The sequence below is a fragment of the Girardinichthys multiradiatus genome, chromosome 20, assembly GCF_021462225.1.
Source record: "Girardinichthys multiradiatus isolate DD_20200921_A chromosome 20, DD_fGirMul_XY1, whole genome shotgun sequence".
Lineage (NCBI taxonomy): Eukaryota > Metazoa > Chordata > Actinopteri > Cyprinodontiformes > Goodeidae > Girardinichthys > Girardinichthys multiradiatus.
Window position 1 is genome coordinate 43,719,735 of NC_061812.1, and position 20,134 is coordinate 43,739,868.

The 20,134-nt window shown below is 41.7% G+C and overlaps 1 protein-coding gene across 1 annotated transcript; it reads left to right on the forward strand.

The window, feature by feature from the left end:
• Window positions 1-2,589: 2,589 nt before the first annotated feature.
• ppp4r2b (protein phosphatase 4, regulatory subunit 2b) lies at window positions 2,590-17,892 on the forward strand. The gene is made up of 9 exons (XM_047348661.1): window positions 2,590-2,737; window positions 3,406-3,487; window positions 8,183-8,353; window positions 13,517-13,610; window positions 13,699-13,736; window positions 13,837-13,911; window positions 14,024-14,164; window positions 14,251-14,525; window positions 16,380-17,892. The coding sequence occupies exons 1-9, from the start codon at window positions 2,704-2,706 to the stop codon at window positions 16,736-16,738; spliced, it is 1,269 nt and encodes a 422-aa protein (XP_047204617.1). The 5' UTR covers window positions 2,590-2,703; the 3' UTR covers window positions 16,739-17,892.
• Window positions 17,893-20,134: the final 2,242 nt, after the last annotated feature.

Genomic DNA, 20,134 nt, shown 5'->3' on the forward strand with positions numbered 1-20,134 from the left:
TTTAACCACCTCGGTGACTTCAGCCTGGGTGATGAAAGAGTCCAACCCCGAGTCCCCAGCCTTTGTTTCCACCACGGAATGCGTGATGGCAGGATTGAGGAGATTCTTGAAGTACTCCTTCCACCGCCCGATAATGTCCTCAGTTGAGGTCAGCAGTCTCCTGCCCCCACTATAAACAGTGTTGGCAAAGCACTGCTTCCCCCTCCTGAGGCGCCGGACGGTTTGCCTGAATCGCTTCGAGGCCAACCGGTAGTCCTTCTCCATGGCCTCACCGAACTCTTCCCAGGCCCGAGTTTTTGCCTCTGCCACAGCCCGGGCCGCAGCACACTTGGCCTCACGGTACCCGTCAGCCGCCTCAGGAGTCCCACAAGCCAACCACAGCCGATAGAGGACTCCTTCTTCAGCTTAACAGCATCCCTTACTGCCGGTGTCCACCACCGGGTTCTGGGATTGCCGCCACGACAGGCACCGCAGACCTGACGGCCGCAGCTATGGGCAGCAGCATCGACAATAGATGCGGAGAACATGGTCCACTCTGACTCTATGTCTCCAACATCCCCCGGGATCTGGTCGAAGCTTTCCCGGAGGTGGGAGTTGAATACATCCCTGGCCGAGGGCTCCGCCAGGCATTCCCAGCAGACCCTCACTATGCGCTTGGGCCAGCCAAGTCTGTCTGGCTTTCTCCTCCTCCAGCGGATCCAACTCACCACCAGGTGATGATCAGTGGACAGCTCAGCCCCTCTCTTCACCCGAGTGTCCAAAACATGCAGCCGAAGGTCTGATGATACGACAACAAAGTCGATCATCGACCTCCTGCCTAGTGCCAAGTGTACTGATGGACACCCTTATGTTTGAACATGGTGTTCGTTATGGACAATCCGTGACTAGCACAGAAGTCCAATAACAAAACACCACTCGGATTCAGATCAGGGAGGCCATTCCTCCCGATCATGCCTCTCCAGGTGTCACTGTCGTTCCCCACGTGGGCGTTGAAGTCCCCCAGCAGAATAATGGAGTCCCCGGGAGGGGCACTATCCAGCACCCCCGACAGGGACGCCAAGAAGGCCGGGTACTCTGCACTACCACTCGGCCCGTAGGCTGAAATGATAGTCAGAGACCTCTCCCCAACCCGAAGGCACAGGGATTCGACCCTCTCATCCACTGGGGTAAACCCCAACACGAGATGGCTGAGCTGGGGGGCAACAAGCAAACCCACACCAGCCCGCCGCCTCTCCCCGTGGACCACTCCAGAGTAGAAGAGAGTCCAACCCCTCTCAAGGAGATGGGTTACCAGAGCCCACGCTGTGCGTGGAGGCGAGCCCGACTATTTCTACTCGATATCTCTCGACCTCCCGCACAAGCTCAGGCTCCTTCCCCCCCAGCGAGGTGACATTCCGCGTCCCTAGAGCCAGCCTAAGCATCCGGGGATCGGGCCGCTGAGGTCTCCACCTTCGTCCGCCACCTTCGTCCGCCACCCAATCCTCTTTGCACCGGTCCCTCACGGTTCCCCCTGCAGGTGGTGGGCCCACTGGGGGATGGCCTCGCGTCTCTCGTTCGGGCTTGGCCCGGCCGGGTCCCGCGAGGAGCAACCCGGCCACCAGGCGCTCTCCGACGAGTCCCGACCCCAGGCCTGGCTCCAGGGTGGGACCCCGGCTCCGCCGTATTGGGCGACGTCACTTGCCTCGATATTTTGTTCTTCATGAGGGGTTCTTGAACCATTCTCTGTCTGACCCATCACCTATAGCCTGTTTGCCATGGGAGACCCTACCAGGGGCATTTAGGCCCCAGACAACATAGCCTCTAGGATCATTTGAGCACTCAAACCCCTCCACCACCATTTATATTGATTTTTGTTTAATGTTTCAGACTTATGAGTAAAGATATCAGATGAATTGATGACATAATGTAGGTTATCATTTTCTGCAGGCTTCTGGGATGGCTCCGATTTATGAATGATCTATTTAAAATGAGGGCTATTCCAGCCAAATTAAGTAAACTACAATTTCTGGTGAAAGGCACCTGGTCAAAGTTATGCCAAAAGCTTGATGAGGGTTACAGAAACTGTAACTTGCTAAGGGACATTAAACCAAATAATATTTGGGTTATATAGGTTTGAACAGATTTAGACATTAAAAGTTAATTAACTATTGTTATAATTAAATCCGTGATCCGTTATCTTTTTACCGGAAGTCTATGGGACTGGTGAAATGTAAAAAAGGGGACAAACTGAGATGTTGCAGCATTGCTCCTTTATCCAGTGGCAGATTTAGAATCTTGAATTACTAAGTTATATATTTTTTATTAAAGTGGATATTTTTATAAGAAACCATGCCAGCTTCCCGCTATTTGGATTGTTTCTAGTGAAGGCTACTATAAGTAACAGACAATCCCATTATCTATTATCTTGAGAATATGGGAATAGTTGCTCAGATGTACCACTGCAAATGTTTTGTCCGTCTTCTACATAAACACATATATATACATATTTGTATAACTTCGTTTTAATCGTGTTTAAAAAACTATGGGGATAGAGTGTAGTGTACTCCCACAGCTGGTTGTGTCTGCTGCTGAACAGCCAGTGACCTCACGGCGCCATATTAAAATGCACCCTCCTCACTGCCCGTGAGATTGTAGCTTAGCAGCAGCAGCTAGCCACCACTCTGCCTTTTACATCCCCAAGCCTGACAAGAGGGCAACGACGTGATGGAAACTGACTCGCTTGAAGAGGCGCTCAGAGGTCACACAATCCTACTTCGCTTGCTTCGTTTTGATTAAGAACGCCTCGTAAACAAGTGTTTTCGAAATTGTTGTATTTGAGAAAGAAAACATGGATTGGAGCACAGGCTAGTGTCGTTAGCTTGCTGGCAGTTTAGCTTTAGCCAGTGCTACAGAAGTGCTTGTACGGAAACGGTTAGCCGTGTGTTGACGGTATTCGATAGTACAATACGCCAACATGTTAAAAATATTTATTTACCTGTAAATTGGAACTCAAATACATTTTCCATTATTTTAGGTCATTTGCTTAGTCTGACTTTTAGGCCAGTGCCTTCGGGTGTTGTGTACGACCGTTTACCGGTTGCCTTGTTCAGGCTAATGTAGCATTCCAAGCAATTCGGTTATTTGGTGCTAGTTTTAGCTAGAAAGCGCTCTGAACTAGATTGAGTATGTAAATGAGCCCGGTGAGTCAAATATTCCGACTGCCTGAGTGGAACGGGTGCCGCCGATCAGCTGCTAACTGACGTTATAAATGGTTGAAGTAGATGATTACTGCAGGAAGTTAAATATCCATTTTCAGTGGCAGAGTTATCATAATTGTGGATTGTGCTTGGGTAAATCAAAACTCTTCTATGCTAGCCTCATGTTTACAGATGTTGACACTACCATCTCCTCTTTTTCCCACTACAGATTTTGATAAGAAAGCAAAGAAGGAGCCATCCCCCCTTTTGGAACAGTTTCTGTGCCATGTTGCAAAGACTGGACAGACCATGTAAGTGAAATCCTCACTATTTTATTTAAATTGAAGGGGGGCATGTGGTTGGCTGATTCCCAGCTCTGAGCACACCAACAAATGTAGGCCAGGGGGCTTTTATCTGACATTATAAGACATGAGTGTCGGATGTATGAAGTGTTCTGTTTGTACTCAAAATGCTAACATTTTATTTTGCAACAAGGATCAGAGGTTTCAGATACTTTTTTTCTTTATTATTTATTCGACTTGCACGGTGCGTGACAAACTAATAGTTTTTTGCCAGAGAACACTGGAAGTGGCGGGAACAAATGTAAATGAGGGGAGAAACAAGCATTGCAAACATCAATGATGGAGCTAGCCATAGTTCTGTCTGCTACACAGTAACCTCAGAACCGGTACACACGTGCTGACATGTGTAACATCCAATATATATGTCATGTTGCATGTCTGGTGGACTCTGTGGTCGCTTCAGAGCCCACGCTTGTCCTTACTGGAGTCTGATGGCAGTCACATGAAAAATAATGTTAATAATGTAAAACTGGCAAAAAAAAAAAAATACAAATGAATTTGCAGTCCTGCAGTGTGAATGTAGCTTGAGACTCAAGTTACCATCTCTGTTGAGAACGCCTCTTGTAGTTAGATGACGTCCCATGGTCTGCATATCTTCTTAAACCAGTGACACTCAGAACTGTACAGTCTCTATTAGGTGACATGTTCTTTTGTATTTTAACACAAAAAATGGAGAGAGTAATATTATCATCTGGCACAGATGTGTGTAGTGTACATGAAGCATAACTGGATGCTTAGGATATGTAGAATTTACAATGGGTTATATACAGTGAAAAAAGTTTGGATACTGTCTGGTTATTCTGGTTAAAGATCATTGTTGTAGTAGTAGTAGTATGGGTTTTTTACAGTAGACTGTCTATAGGTGTTGATGTGACTATATAACAATGAATTTTTGGTATAAATATATTTTTTAATGTGGAACGTATTTAGATACATATTTAGACTGAAATGCATGATGTATAAACTGGATGTAAAAGGGGGGTAGGATTTAAAGGGGACATATCATGCTTTTAAATCCTTCCTTTTCACACTTAAACCTTCCAGTTGTGGTCTATATAAAGTGAAACTTTGATGCTTTGGTCTGAACTCCTTGTTATTGTAGCTCCACAGGCTCCTCTTTTATCCCTGTTCTGAGGAGCGTCTAAGAGCAACTTGTTCTGGTGCAGTCTCTTTAAATGCTACTGAGGCACTTCATACCCCGCCCCCACCAGGTCAAAGAGCACTCCTCTCCACCCTGTTTGGCCATTTTTGTAGTTTGATAGCAGAAATACAATTATCTAGTGGTGCAGAAAATGTATATTTACAAATTGATTAAAAGATGTCAACAATGCAAGACTTGTCCATCCAGCCTTACATGTTTGAGCCGGAGTGTGACCCAGAGTGAGAGCAGAATGAAGACGACAAACCCGCAGAACTGCGCCTTCAAATAAATGCATCGCAATGATGTTTTATTACTGTATTTACACCCTCTCCATTCATACAAAGTAACTACATTAAGCAGCGTAGTTTACACTTCGAAGATGTTCCTGTGCTGGGGGACAGTGTATTGAATTGTGTGGGTTAATACACCCAACAACCAAACATTTAGACTTATCCACTAGCAGCTTCACCATACTTGAGCTTGGACCTCTAAACTGCAGTGGTTAGCTGTTCTGCAGCAGTGACGTAACAATTCAAAAAATGGAATAGAGGAAAGTGAACGGACTGAAAAATATGACCCAAAAAGAATATAAAGATATCTATGAAGCACCTGGAGAGATTAAACTTAACTTAACTTAACTGCACTCCTAAAGACTCCCAAGTACAAAACAAAAAAAGTGGATTTTAATAAGCACTGGCTACTTCCTGCTCCTTTTAAAAGTAAATATGAAGGTTTAATTTTATGTTTATTTTATTGTTTTTCCTGCTGACATGTGTTGTTTGCATGTCCAAAATAAAGAATTCATCCATGGCAACTAGTAGTTAACAGGACAACAAATCGCACTGGCTTTCAGGCTTGGAACCAGAATGTGCTCAGCTCCGGTTTGAGGTGGTTTTCAGATCTGAGTTTTGATTTGAGTCAAATGCATAAACAAATTTGAAACAGAAATCCTTTAAAAACTGGAAGACTTCAGGGGAGTGTAAAGATGCAGTTTATATCACTGACAGTAGCTCACCAAACCAACAACAAAAGACAAAATAAAAGACAAATAGATATAAGCAGCTTATCCTGCTGCCTGTTTTACTGTTAGAACTACAGCTAGACAATACATCAAATCAGTCATTATTATACAGGTCCTTCTCAAAATATTAGCATATTGTGATAAAGTTAATTATTTTCCATAATGTAATGATGAAAATTTAACATTCATATATTTTAGATTCATTGCACACTAACTGAAATATTTCAGGTCTTTTTATTGTCTTAATACGGATGATTTTGGCATACAGCTCATGAAAACCCCAAATTCCTGTCTCACAAAATTAGCATATCATTAAAAGGGTCTCTAAACGAGCTATGAACCTAATCATCTGAATCAACGAGCTAACTCTAAACACCTGCAAAAGATTCCTGAGGCCTTTAAAACTCCCAGCCTGGTTCATCACTCAAAACCCCAATCATGGGTAAGACTGCCGACCTGACTGCTGTCCAGAAGGCCACTATTGACACCCTCAAGCAAGAGGGTAAGACACAGAAAGAAATTTCTGAACGAATAGGCTGTTCCCAGAGTGCTGTATCAAGGCACCTCAGTGGGAAGTCTGTGGGAAGGAAAAAGTGTGGCAGAAAACGCTGCACAACGAGAAGAGGTGACCGGACCCTGAGGAAGATTGTGGAGAAGGGCCGATTCCAGACCTTGGGGGACCTGCGGAAGCAGTGGAGTGAGCTAAAGGCCGCTATCGAAGCATCCTGGGCCTCCATAAGACCTCAGCAGTCCCACAGGCTGGTTGCCTCCATGCCACGCCGCATTGAAGCAGTCATTTCTGCAAAAGGATTCCCGACCAAGTATTGAGTGCATAACTGTACATGATTATTTGAAGGTTGACGTTTTTTGTATTAAAAACACTTTTTTTTATTGGTCGGATGAAATATGCTAATTTTGTGAGATAGGAATTTTGGGTTTTCATGAGCTGTATGCCACAATCATCCGTATTAAGACAATAAAAGACCTAAAATATTTCAGTTACTGTGCAATGAATCTAAAATATATGAATGTTAAATTTTCATCATTACATTATGGAAAATAATGAACTTTATCACAATATGCTAATATTTTGAGAAGGACCTGTATTGTCAGTGTTCGCAAAATGGCAATCACAAAGGACTGCTTGGATTCTATGGAAGCAAATCGTTACCATATTTCAAATGAAAAAGCATTTTCAGAAATGCTTTTTCATTTTAAGAATGTGGCTGCATTATTTGACCCATAAATAAAATTAGTAATCAATCATCCTATTTGCATTTGCATTTTCTTCTTCACGACTGCACATTTTATGCCATAATCAAAAAGAAAACAAAGCAGACATTGTTTTTCGTTTTCGTGGTCTGCCCGCAAAGTACTGCCCAGAACTCGAAAACGAAAAAGCATTCCGAGCGGCGGGCGCAGCAGAGTGACGTCAGCAGCCGCTGTTCCTCAGCTCCCTGCTGACCGAGCTACCCATCTTGTTCGGTAGGGGGCGCTGTGCATGTCTGCATTGCATTACATTGCGAACGTGCCAAGAAATTGATTGAATTGCAGCAGAGCCAAGCTCAATTTGTGGCAGTGGCAGGCAGAACTGGTAGTTTCGGTGGCAGGCTGGCAGGGGATTCCGCGAGGATGCCAGAAGGTGCCAGACCATAACATAAGGTGATTGTATTTACTTGACATGGAAAATAAATAGCACTATGTGTATGTGTGACGTGTTGAAAGGATGACGAAGATTTATTGCGCAAACAGCCGGTTTATTATAGAGCACGAGCGGCTATTCTGAATTGTCACTCACAGAAAATTATAAATAAATGCTTAAAAACACGCTGGATGTCCCAGGCCATAAGGCTGCCACGAGGGTGCCACAGTCTGCCACCGGAACTACCAGTTCTGCCTGCCACTGCCACAAATTGAGTTTGACAAATTTTAAAATTTTTACATTTCAAATTGAATTTTGGTATATTTGCTGGGGTACATTTTGAAAAATAAATCTCAAATGTCTTTTTCATTTTAATTAAGTGAAAGAATGAGCAGTCTTGAAGAAGAAAATTAAAATGCAAATAGGATTATTGATCTGAAAATGCTTTTTCATTTGAAATATGGTAACGATTTGCTTCCACAGGATTCAATATATGGTTGGATATGATATGAAGTACCATAGATTTACACTCTGCATACTAATGGTATACTGGGTCAGAGGAATGGTTCTAACTGCCCTTGAGAAACGCTGTATGCATATTCTTTAGTGGCGGATTTGCTAAATCTTATTGAAAATGAAGTCAAATGCGTGGGTTAGTTGTATTGGATATCGTCATCACAATGTTGCGTATACATGTTCCCTGATATTGCGCAACCCTAGTTAGAACAATAACGATGATATATCATTTGTTGTTGTGTAGAAGCTACTTTTTCTGATATAAAACACAGAACAAAACTTTAGTTGGCATATTTATACTGAACCTAATTTCTTCTCCTCCAGGGTGCCATGGTCACAATTCAAGAACTACTTCCTGTTTAAGTTGGAAAAAGTGATGGATGACTTCAGAGCCTCAGCACCCGAGCAAAGAGCTTCTGCCAATCCAAATGTGGAGTCGGTTCCATTTGAGGATATGAAGGAGAGAATCTTGAAGATCGTGAAGGGATACAATGGGTAGGTAAAGGAAACTTTGTCTGAGCTGCAGAGATAGCTGTGGGATGTATGCACAAGCCAGGTGAAGATTGTACAGCTTGTAGAGACAAACGGACCTAAATTCTCTCATAAAATGTCATAAGTAGTATCTGCCTTTCAGTTAACTTAATCTATTTTGTGCAAATTTATAACAAAGGTTTTCTTAAGGTACTTTCTAGCAGACGTCCCCAGCCCTGGTTCTCAGTGCCGTCCTGCAAGCTTTTACATGTGCAGCTGCTCCAGCATAACTGATTTAAATGATTACATTACCTCCTCAGCTTCCCACTGGGTCTGGTAATTCACCCAGTCATTTATGTCAAATGTGTGGCAGCAGGCAAACGGTTCTGGGAATGGAATAAACTGTATTCCACCCTCTAAATGCATGTCTAAATTGCATGCTCCCCACCGATGACGTTTAACCATTTATTCAATGTTTTTGATGAAATCCCTATGACTGCAATACGTTTGTAATTCAAAATTCTGACATTGTTGATGGAAGAAAAATGGGCTGCAGTTCCTGGGGCACTTCACTTTGGGAGAAATTGCCAATGCCGATTGGTCAGTTGCTGATGAGCCTGATTGACTGGCCACGTCATGCCAGTTGCAGACTTCAGTTCAGTCCAGTTGTGCAGTCAGATTCAGTAGCCGTTATAATGCAAATTTGGAAAAATCATGTCAGCATGTTATATTTGCAGCACATATCTGAATTACACATGTAGGGATTGGTGAAACTAAACTTCTATGGTCTTGGTATGTTTTTAACAATGAAGCTCTTAAACTGTCACGAGAAGCGTTTTGATTTGTATTATCTTCAGGAGAAAAGGTTGTTTACCCTTTTTTATTAAAACCTCCTCGGAAGCTTGTTTTGCCTACTGTTTGTGTCCTATTAGTGGAAGAATATGTTCAACCACTGCTGTTGTTTCTAGGAATCCTCTCAAATGAGCTCTTTTGCATCACAGCAATGCACTTCCTACATCTGAAGCTACCACGTGTGTTGCTGCTATAAATTAGAGTCCCATTGTATGCCATTAAAACAAGGAAAAGCAGCTTTGGTACAGAGGGTTTAGCAAGGTTTTCTGTTTGTCAGTCCTCTAATAAGTGTTCTGATTGGCATTGATTAAAGGCACACAAACTGGTAAACAATAGAGTAAACAAACTGGTTACACTTGTAAACATAATGGCTACTTCTTTCTTCGACTGCTGTCATTCTTGCTGCACATCAGCACAGTTTTCTCACCAGAGATGTTTAGTGTTTAGGAATATACCTGCAGGGTGTGTAATTCAGAGGTATAAACACTCACTCAAACATGACGTCGCAGAAGTTTGCTTACAGTTTTCCACTGACCACCGTGGCTCTATGTTGAGTAATTAACCAGTTTCATCTCTAGTTAAAGGAAAAGGCTTAAATGTGTCAGAACATCAGAACATTATGAAACAAATATCTGGACAAGAATGTGTTGCTGCTTTTAAAACATCACAGTGGCTGAGGAGAGGGAAAATGGTGCGAGCTAAAACTCAAAATTAAAAGCAGTCTTATATGTTGGTCCCAGTTAGAGCTGCATGATGTTAGGAAAACAGGACTTTGCAATATTATGAATTTTGTGCTGATTATATTGATTATTAATCCACATAGGGCTGTGCGATGTGGAAAAAAATCCTATCACGATAATATTTTTCATATCAGTTGATATTGATATACATCACGATATAAAAGAAATCACTATTTCTGTCTATCTTTAATGTTCCCTGATACTATTAAGTGACATTTTCAAGATATCAAAAGGTTATTTTTGATTTAAAAAAATATTTTAAAATCCTGAACATGTCATCGAACATTATTCAACTGTTTTGAATAAATAAAATCAAAATCAGCTTTTTTGTCAAGTTTGTGACACATACCAGGAATTTGACTCCTGTACACTTTGCTCTCAGTGAAGACTTTTTCTTTTTTTTCAGCATAAATGAAAATGAAATAGCTATTTAAATGTACATATATACACAATTGACTTTACAATAGAATATAATGTGAGATCAGTCCAACTATGCAGGCTGTTGTTCTGGAGCTCTGACTTTCAAGTGTTCATCAGAGCATCAGCCTGGGGGGAGAAACTGTGTCTGTGGTGGCTGGTTTCAGCAGGCGGCGCTCTGTAGCGCTGACCTAAAGGTAGAAGCCTTTAAGTTTAAAAGAGGTACATTTAAAACTAAAATCTTATTTTGCAGTACAATAAACTTCTGCATTTGTGATTTCTCTGTCGCTTTAAATTTTTTTATCATAAGGCATGAGAAAGCCGACTCTATGATCAGTTGTTGCCGGTGTACAAGCGTTGTTTTCGGAGAGAGGAAAGGAGGCGGGAGCTTAGCAGTTGCTCCTGACTGGGATTGTAATGTTTTATATTCTGCATGCTCCAGTGTGAGATTGGTTCAGGTGGTAAAACAGACTGGTGGTATATCCCGACTTGATTGGACCATGCGCTCGACGTAATTTGCTGCTTTTTTTTTTCTTTTGGTCAGACTTTAAAAAGCCAAATTAGCCACACAACTAAACTGCTCGGACCCTTCTTGTCAATGATGTTGTCCTCCGTGTCTTCCGTCTTTCGAGGCCCAATTTATTTTCCTTTTTTTTTTTTCAGTGATGTCAGTCCCACCTGTTACCTGAAGTAAGAGACTACAGCTGCACAAACCTTAGCTGTTAGCACATCTGGCTGCTAATGTGCTGTCTGCATCAACGTAACTTTGCGCCTCTGCATTCCAGCCACATGATTCGTCCGGTGCGGAGTAACTCTTGTTATCGTTGGCTCTTTGTATTGTCTGTCAAAACCTGGATGAACACCATATATCAAAGTCTATCGACCATGTTTCATAGCTCTATCGAGGAAAAGTTATTTTGCGATATATATTTCTACCCTTAATTCACATTTCTCTGACTTTTTCAATCTTTCCTGTCTCTATGATGGTCCCCACCACTCTCTCCTGAAGCATTCTGGTCTTGGCCATGAAGATCTACACTCACCAGCCACTTTATTAGGTACATCTTGCTAGCACCAGGTTGGAGCCCCTTTTGCCTTTAGAGCTGCCTTAATCCTTCGTGGCATAGATTCAACAAGGTAATGGAAACATTCCTCAGAGAGTTTGGTCCATATTGACATGATAGCATCACACAGATGCTGCAGATTTGTCAGCTGCACATCCGTGATGCGAATCTCCCATTCTGACCCTACCATCCGAATGTCACAGCAGAAATTAAGACTCATCAGACCAGGCGACGTTTTTCCAATCTTCTATTGTCAAATTTTGGTGAATTGTAGCCTCAGTTTCCTGTTCTTAGCTGACAGGAGTGGCACCCAGTGTGGTCTTCTGCTGCTGTAGCCCATCCGCCTCAAGGTTCGACGTGTTGTACGTTCAGAGATGCTCTTCTGCATGTCTTGATTGTAACGAATGGTTATTTGAGTTACTGTTGCCTTTCTATCAGCTCGAACCAGTCTGGCCATTCTCCTGTGACCTCTGACATCAACAAGGCATTTGCACCCACAGAACTGCTGCTCACTGGACATTTTCTCTTTTTCGGACCATTCTCTGTAAATCCTAGAGATGGCAGTGCGTGAAAATCCCAGTAGATCAGCAGTTTCTGAAATACTCAGACCAGCCTGTCTGGCACAAACAACTATGCCCCGTTCAAAGTCACTTAAATCACCTTTCTTCCCCATTCTGATGCTCGGTTTGAACTGCAGCAGGTCATCTTCACCATGTCTACATGCCTAAATGCATTGTGTTGTTGGCATGTGATTGGCTGATTAGAAATTTACGTTAAAGAGCAGTTGAGTGTATATGAATTGTTTGTAAAACAAATTAATGAATAAATAAATGTGAAAGTCGAACCACTGCATGGGACCTAAAATATAAAAGTTGACCATATACTGCATCTAAGCACTCATTCGTAATTGCAGTACTAAACACATCCATATTAAAATGACGATCCCCATTCATGATGTCCAGTTCTAGTCACAGTCAAGTTTGTTTGATTCTTTCACATGTTCCAGTTATCTGGGAGCCAGGCTCTTTGTCAATCAGTAACACACCCATGCTCTCATTATATGAACACCCGCCACCTTAAAGGCCATAGAAATGAGTTGTGGAGTTCTGTTGCCCCCTCATGGCTTTCTTTGAAATGGTAAATACCCTTTCAGATTTTTTTTTTTTTTAGCAATTTCTTCCCCCCAGAAAGCACCACGTGAGGAGGATCTCTGCTTCATCACATGGAGCCTTTTCACGGATGGGGGATGGGGGAGAACCAAGAGTTTAATGTTGTAAAGATAAAGGCACCCTTTAACACTTCCTGAAGCCAGTTTTACTATGTAGAGGTTGATGTGAATTTGAGTGCAGTGAGTGTTGCAGCTGGAGAACTTGAATGCAAGTATGATAGGAGATGTAGAGCCATTGAGATGTTTATTACGGTTATCTGTCATGTTACCTTGAGATGTCATCTAATAAGGTCCACCTGTGTCCGGTAAAAATCTTTAGTGAACGAATGCCATCATGTAGACCCAGACACACCAGCCAGGTTAGGGATAAATCATAAAATAATAATAAAGCATCATCTGAAAATGTTGAGTTTATCACAATGAAAGCTGGCAGTGGGAATCTTCAGGCATTTCATAATTTAATTCCAATTCAACTATGTGATTTCTAAATCTTTTCTTGACGTAATTTGGTGAAAACTCTGTTAGAGGGTCCACAAACCTAACACTGGGCCCGAGGTTCACCCTCCTGCAGGACAACGATCCTACAGACAGCCAGAGCTGCAACAGGATGATTTAATTCAACGTTTATTCATGCGTTGGAACGGCCCAGTCAAAGTCCACACCTAAATCCAAATGAGAATCACAAAAACACACCACACTTTTCAGATTTCTATTGGTAAACAAATTGGAGAACTACTTAATTTTTCTCCAACTAAACTTATGTAGTCTTTGTGTTGGTCTGTCATGTGAAGGCCCATCAAGATTTGTGCGTTGCCAGTGGTCTTAATGTGACAAAGGCCAAAGGGTGTAAATACTTTTGCAAAGCATGTGAAGATCAATGCTACTTCTGTTGGAAAGTGTAAAAAAAAAAAAAAAGTTTCTTCGTCTGTTTCTTCCTGTTGTTTAGAATCCCTTTCACAATCCAACGATTGTGCGAGCTGCTCACAGAACCCAAAAGAAACTACACTGGAACAGATAAGTTTCTTCGAGGGATGGAGAAGGTTGGTTCTTATCTGCATCGCTGTTATTGCCTTAAAGCTCTTAAAAAGATGTTTTGTTAGAAATTTGGCTTCTTTGTTTCTGTTTTAGAACGTGATGGTGGTAAGCTGTGTCCATCCCACTTCAGAGTAAGTGGTAGCTGCACGCTAAACAATCGTTACGTTTTCAAATGCACGAATAGGGTGATCACATTTTTCTTTTTTTTTTCTTATCTAATCCTTTTTCCAGGAAAAACGGTTGCAGCGCCGTCAACCGAATGAATGGAGTGATGCTTCCAGGAAACACATCTGCTTTTACAGAGAGGTTGAAAATGGATTTAGTCTGTTTATTTTAATTTTAACTAATTTCTTTCAGAAAAGGAAAAAAAAAAAACCAGCTGGGTGATCTTTCTCTTTGTCTGGTTTGCTTTTGTTAGGAAAGTAAATGGTCCGGGAACCCCTCGACCGTTGAACAGACCAAAGGTGTCTCTGGCCAACTCACTAGCAGCTAATGGTCTGCCAGACAGCACAGACAACAAAGACCTCAACACAGAGCAAGAAGACAACAAAGACACCAGGTAGGACAGAGTAATAACGGCCTTGACAACCTTCCACACAAACAACAGTTACAATCTATTTCTGTCCTTTCTTGATTCCTTGTCAGCAACGTTTCGCCTTCAGAAGGCTCCCCAGGGAGCGCTGTGAAGAACAAACACTCGGAGGAGGAGGAAGAAGAGGACATGGAGGCTGAACACCAAGAGGTAAAGAGACTAAAGTTTTGCAAGGAAGAGGAGGATGAAGACGATGAGCAGGAAGTGGAGACGCTAAGGTCTTCAGACAGTAGCCACCACTCAAAAGAAGCTGAAGCCATGGTACAGGAGGAGGAGAATGAGAAGGAGAGCGAAGCCTCCAGCACTGCAGCTGCCAGCGAGGAGCAAGGTGTGTGCTGTTTGGAGATATTGCTCTTCTTATGTATATCAGGCTATTCAGTCACAACACATGGTTGTGAAAAATGAGAATTCTCTCAAGTGCCCAGCTTTTAGGCTGGATAGATATTCATGAGATCAAAGTCAACGAGTTGAAGAAGTTTTTATTAGTTTTTCTTCTTCAAAATACACACATTACTCTGGAGCCACTGATGCAGAATTGATTTGATTTGTGTAGAGATTAGGGGTGAAACAATGAATGAAGTTCATTGTGATTAATCATTAACGAGTGTACGGACTCTATAACATGGTGTTTGCTGAAAGAACAACCCACTCAGAGCAGTAATTAGGCCACACTCGTACAAAATATATGCACAGTTTTTATTTAAGATGAAAAACCTTCTTTGTGGGTAAATATGCAGTTTTAGCTCCACCTGGTTTAAATTCTGTAAAAAATCTATTAAGCACCTTTTTCTACCCGAAAATGAATCAGTTAATCTAAAAAATAGTCCACAGATCAATCGATTAGCAAAATAATCGTTACTCGCAGCCCTGGTAGAAATGCTTGTTTAGAATATTTGGGCTGATGAGTGGTTTTTGTAAAGTTTCCACAAGCAGATTTGACAGCTATAAGATCTAAAAACAGCATTGAATATATTTGGGTTTCTGGCCTTCCTGGCATGAACAGTCCTTCAGATATTCGTATGAGGATCAGAGTTGATGTGATGCTGTATTGTGACAAAGCAGCTGCTGTAGAACAGGGTTTTCATGATACTTAAAAACAAAAAAGACAAAATCATGTTGACATTTCAAGCTGGCGTTTGCATCTTTCATAAGCGCCTTGTGCGGTCTGCTTTTCTAAAAGAGTTTCTGTGCTTTTTCCCTTGAGATTCTAGTTTAGTTTCGTTCTAAACCTGCTAAGACGAGCCCATCCGTGAGCTTCCTCTGGTCGCTCGTAAATCGCATATCAAGACGGCAATTAGCCGCACACAAGTGAACCTTCAAAAATCAAGCCAGCAGCACAGAACCAAAGCCAGTAATAATGTGCATCACATTACAAACATCAACAGTGGTCAAGTCCCCCGGCCAGCCAGTTGCACACATCTGTGATTGCTACGTCAGTCCACCACCACCTTCACCACCTCCAGCCTTTCAATGGCAGCTTTAGGGTGATTTGAGGAGTTTTATTTATTTTTTATATTTTGAAGAGGCTAAAGACAGACTGCCAACATTTCCAAACGCAGCATCTTTCATGACTGAGGTTGAAAACAAGATGGATAAAACAAAATAACGTTGCTGTGCTTCATTTATCATTCTTGTCATCTGCTGTAATCTGTCAGCTTGAATGGACCGGATGCTTCAATGTGTCGAAGAAAAACGGGATTTGTTTAAAACAGCTTACTACATCTCTGTGCTTTTTCTGACTACATTTTGACACTGCACACTGATACTGAAAATTAGGGCTGAAGGAATCGATTTTTTGTTTTTGTATTTTTATTATGATGAAGTTGAGACTTTACGAATATTTTGTATTTTAAAGTTTTTACTTCGTAGTATGCCAAACGATCACCAGTTTTTATTTATGTTTTCTTAAACTATCAGCACTGACTGACGTAGAGTAGTGTTGTCAGCGTGACCTGGCTGCCCTTATATGATGCGTTCACTGATTTAAAAAAAAACAACAAAAAACTGATATTTGAGTTTCAGGACAGCTGTTCATCAGTCAGTGCCAATCAATCTAATTCCAGTCACCAACCAATTGCTTTCAGAAAATGATTAAATGTAGTAGTGTGTTCAAATCAATTATATGGTTTGTTGGAAAGTTCTAAAAACCTGTTTTCTTCCTCTTACCACCTTTTTTCTTTAGAACCGTCTAGCAGCACACAGCCAGAGGCCTGTGAGGGATCAAACCAGGAGGAGGGAGAGCAGGCTGAGAGGGAGGTACCATGTGGTTCAGAAGAGGAGGGCACTGACATGGATCAGACAGACCAGCAGGCCCCTGCAAGTGTCCAGGAGAGCCCGGAGACCAGCAGAGACGGAGAGGAGAGCAGCAGCGACCCAGTCAGCAGCAGCAGCAGCAAAGGTAGCAGCTGTAGTACAGAGGAGGGGGCAGAGGCAGCCAGAGAGGACGTCGCTGTCACTCCCTCCAGCAGTACAACTGAACCTCCTATAGAGGGCGCCACCTCAAACACTGAGACCACCGAGGAGCCTATGGAGCAGGATTAGACTGAAGGCCACCCCCTGCAGCCATGTGTGACCGTAAACCAGCTCGTCCTTGAATCCAGGCCTACCATCAATGCGAGCCAGGACGAAAGGCACCTCAAACACAAGATGAACACCTCGTCCTGCATCTGGACACTCCTCCAAAATGGCTACCTGGCACGGAAGTGGGATACAGAAAAGAAAGTTTTTGTTTTTTCTTCTTTTTACTGGAATATTTTACAGGTTTCTGTTTTTAAATCTCTCTCCCCCACCCCCCCACCCTAAAAACAGGGTTGGTTTCAGCAGCCTTGAATATTTTGGCTGGATTTGTCTTTTTGGGGGGATTTTTTTATATTAATTTCTATGTTCAGTGGGGTTGTTCTGAATACTGTGGTGGTATGGCTATTTCTTTGGACCACTTACTCCAATCTGCTGGCCATTTGATGTAACAGTAAGTCATTTGAAGTTTAGCCATTTGAAACAGAGCCATCCCACTGATCATTATTCTTTAGACTTTTCAGATTTAATAAAATCACTTTTTTTTTTTTTTTTCTTTAAGTGTTGAAATGTTAATCCACACCACGATCCATCAGCCAGTTCATTCTTTTTACCGTTGACTACTCAGTTCCTCTGAGACGGGACGCTGTTATGTTCACCACTCTCCGTCTTCTTGCTTTAGGCGTCTTTCCACAGAGATACACTACCAGTACACCCACTGAACTATAAAGACATGCTACCCTTTTAGAAGCGTCCTCTCTAAACTGATGTTTTCTTGGATGCATAAAACCATAATTTATGATGATTTTAGTTCAGTGACTCCTTCAGGAGTACGTTTTGGTTTTTGTCTGCCAGTTGTAGTTCCCAGAAAACCAGCTGTAAGTACAAAGACTGAGCGCTTTCTTTGTATCGTGATGTCACCACGTTGTTTCACCGACCGACTGACCAACTGACCGATATCCAGTTTCTGGTTCCAGTTCTACACCTGTTTCTGCAGCTGTACTTTTTTGATATTTAGAATTTTAAATTTCTGTAAAGTAGATTTTTTTTGTAGATTGTAATACAGTATGTGTTCACTGCCTTTGTGAAAGCATATATAATTGTATAATTTCTGTGTATACTCTGAATGCTTTTGCTTTCAGTGAGGTATTCAGAAGCAGCAATAAATGTTAACATTTTTATGTGTGGTGGTCGTACTCATTTACAGTGCCCAGAACTTTTACACATTTTGTCGTGTTGAAATCACAAACATCAGTATATTTTATTGAGGTTTGAAGTAATAGAATACAATAGTGCAAAACTCTGAACTTGAAGGAAAATCTTTTATGAATAAACACCTGATAAGTGGTGGGCATTTATATTCAGTCTATCTTACTTTGATATCCCTAAATGAAACCTATTGTAACCATTAATCTTAAGACAGGACAATCCTGAAAGAAAGCCTGGTAACGGCCGAAAAAGCCTTCAGAATGGTTCACACTGGGTGTGACGATGTAAAACGTGACCTATGTACAGAGGCTACAGTCCTTGATGCAGCTGTCACGGGTTCGAATCCCAGTCTGTTGACCTTTGCTACATGTCTTTCCCTCTCCACCCTGTTTCATATAGGTCAAATGAAAAACAAAAAAGGTTCACAGTGCAGTCGGACAAATCTAAACATACATCAATGGAATGGTTTGGATCAAGCATAATACGCGTGTAAATGTGTGGTAAGACTTGAAAATGGATGTTCTGTCCAAACAGACTCAACTTCAACCTATTTTCAAATAATAAACATCTTAGTTTGTACAAAGCTGCCAGAACCATAGCCTGAAAGACAACTGTAATTGTAGCAGTGGCTGGTTTTCCTCAATACTGGCTCAGGTGGGCTGAAGAAAAATGCACACCACACCTTTTAGATTTTTAGCTCTAATAACACAGAAAACAATCTTTTTGCTTTCCGATTACGCACTTCGATGTGGGAATCCATCACATGAAATCCCATTAAAATCCTGACCATCAGCTTTACCTGTTTCAGTTTTTACGATTTGAGGATTGGAGCACAGAATCGATGGCTGTGATCTGAAAATGGCATGATGAAACTAATCTGTTCATTTGCAGTATATCTTCAGAAGAATATGACAAAGTCTAACCGTTAATAAGGTGACTAATAACATGGTTTTAGACAAGTTATTTTCTATGATTAATCGGGAAGCAGTCCCTGATCCAAGCGGTGACAAAAAAATTTATTTTAGTAAATGTAAGTCCAGTTTAAAGAATGTATTCACTGTTGCTTTGTAATATTCAAGGGAACAAAGTGAAAAAGGAAAACAAAAGCTCTTGCTCTTGTCCTCCCTCTCTTAGTTTTATATGCCAGAGGACAAAGCAAAGTGATTTAAGAATAATGAAACCAACCCATTTTGCTGTCTCGGGGTTTCGTCCACCATCTGCAGGCCCGCTAGACGAGGCTTCTCTCTGTAAATTTATGTTATCATCTGTCACCGCTGGCCTTTGACTGCTGAAATTTGCCCGGTGTCTCTCAGGAAATAAGGAGCGCAGTATATTAATCCTTTCAGCTCCCTTTAAATGGTGCACTTTGAACACATGTCTCTAAGGAGACAAATGCTTGTTCTGCATAGGGGGGTATAAAAAAAAGCTCAAGTTTCATTCTAACCCCTGTTTTATGAGCACATGATGGGGATTTTCACAGGCTTAGAAGATCAATTCAGTGTTTCTTGCATCATCCTTACTGCTGTAAGCCATATATATTAGCACCACCGGTAAAGATGTGCAAAAAAACTTGAAATAGCTTAATCTGTCTGGCAGATGCAGAATTTCACAGATTTTTTTAAAATCCAATCTTAATTTGACTTCAGTTATTTAATGACAAATTTTTTTATAACCAAATATGTTTTAGATTATCATCCTGTTGAAAATGCTATTGATGACCAATGTTCAGTGTTAAAAGATTTCATGATCTCATAAACTAACAAGGTTCACAGGGTCTTTAGAAGAGAAACGGGCCCACAGCATCACAGATCTGCCACCATGCTTAACAGTTAGCATGTGATGCTTTCCCATATATTCATCCTTTGTTTCAAACCCACCTGGAGTGTTGTTGGAGAAAAGCTTAGTCTCGGTCTCACCTGACCAAACCAAACAGCGCCAGTTAACCCTAGTACTGTTTAGCAAACTGCATTTTTAAGAGAAACTCCCTTTCTTCAGCATGGCTCTCAAACATCCGGTTGGCATGCAAAAATCACCTAATAGTTGTCATGGAGACCACAAGAGGCCTCTCTAAACGTGAATTTGCACCTTGTGTCAGGATAATGATGGCCCCTTGTGCGGCCCAGTGGTCAGTGGCTGATAGAAACTGGCCTCTGTGTCACGTCATATTTATACCCCAGAAAACAGAAAGTAACAGATTAGCTTTATTTGTTCTGT

What these genes read in the sequence shown, in the direction of transcription:
- ppp4r2b (XM_047348661.1), top strand. Translation starts at nt 2,704, where the DNA reads ATGGAAACTGACTCGCTTGAAGAGGCGCTCAGAG. An exon ending in TTCTTCGAGGGATGGAGAAG is followed by an intron (nt 13,611 to 13,698) that starts GTTGGTTCTTAT and finishes TTTCTGTTTTAG; the next exon opens with AACGTGATGGTGGTAAGCTG. An exon ending in AGCTGCCAGCGAGGAGCAAG is followed by an intron (nt 14,526 to 16,379) that starts GTGTGTGCTGTT and finishes TTTTTTCTTTAG; the next exon opens with AACCGTCTAGCAGCACACAG.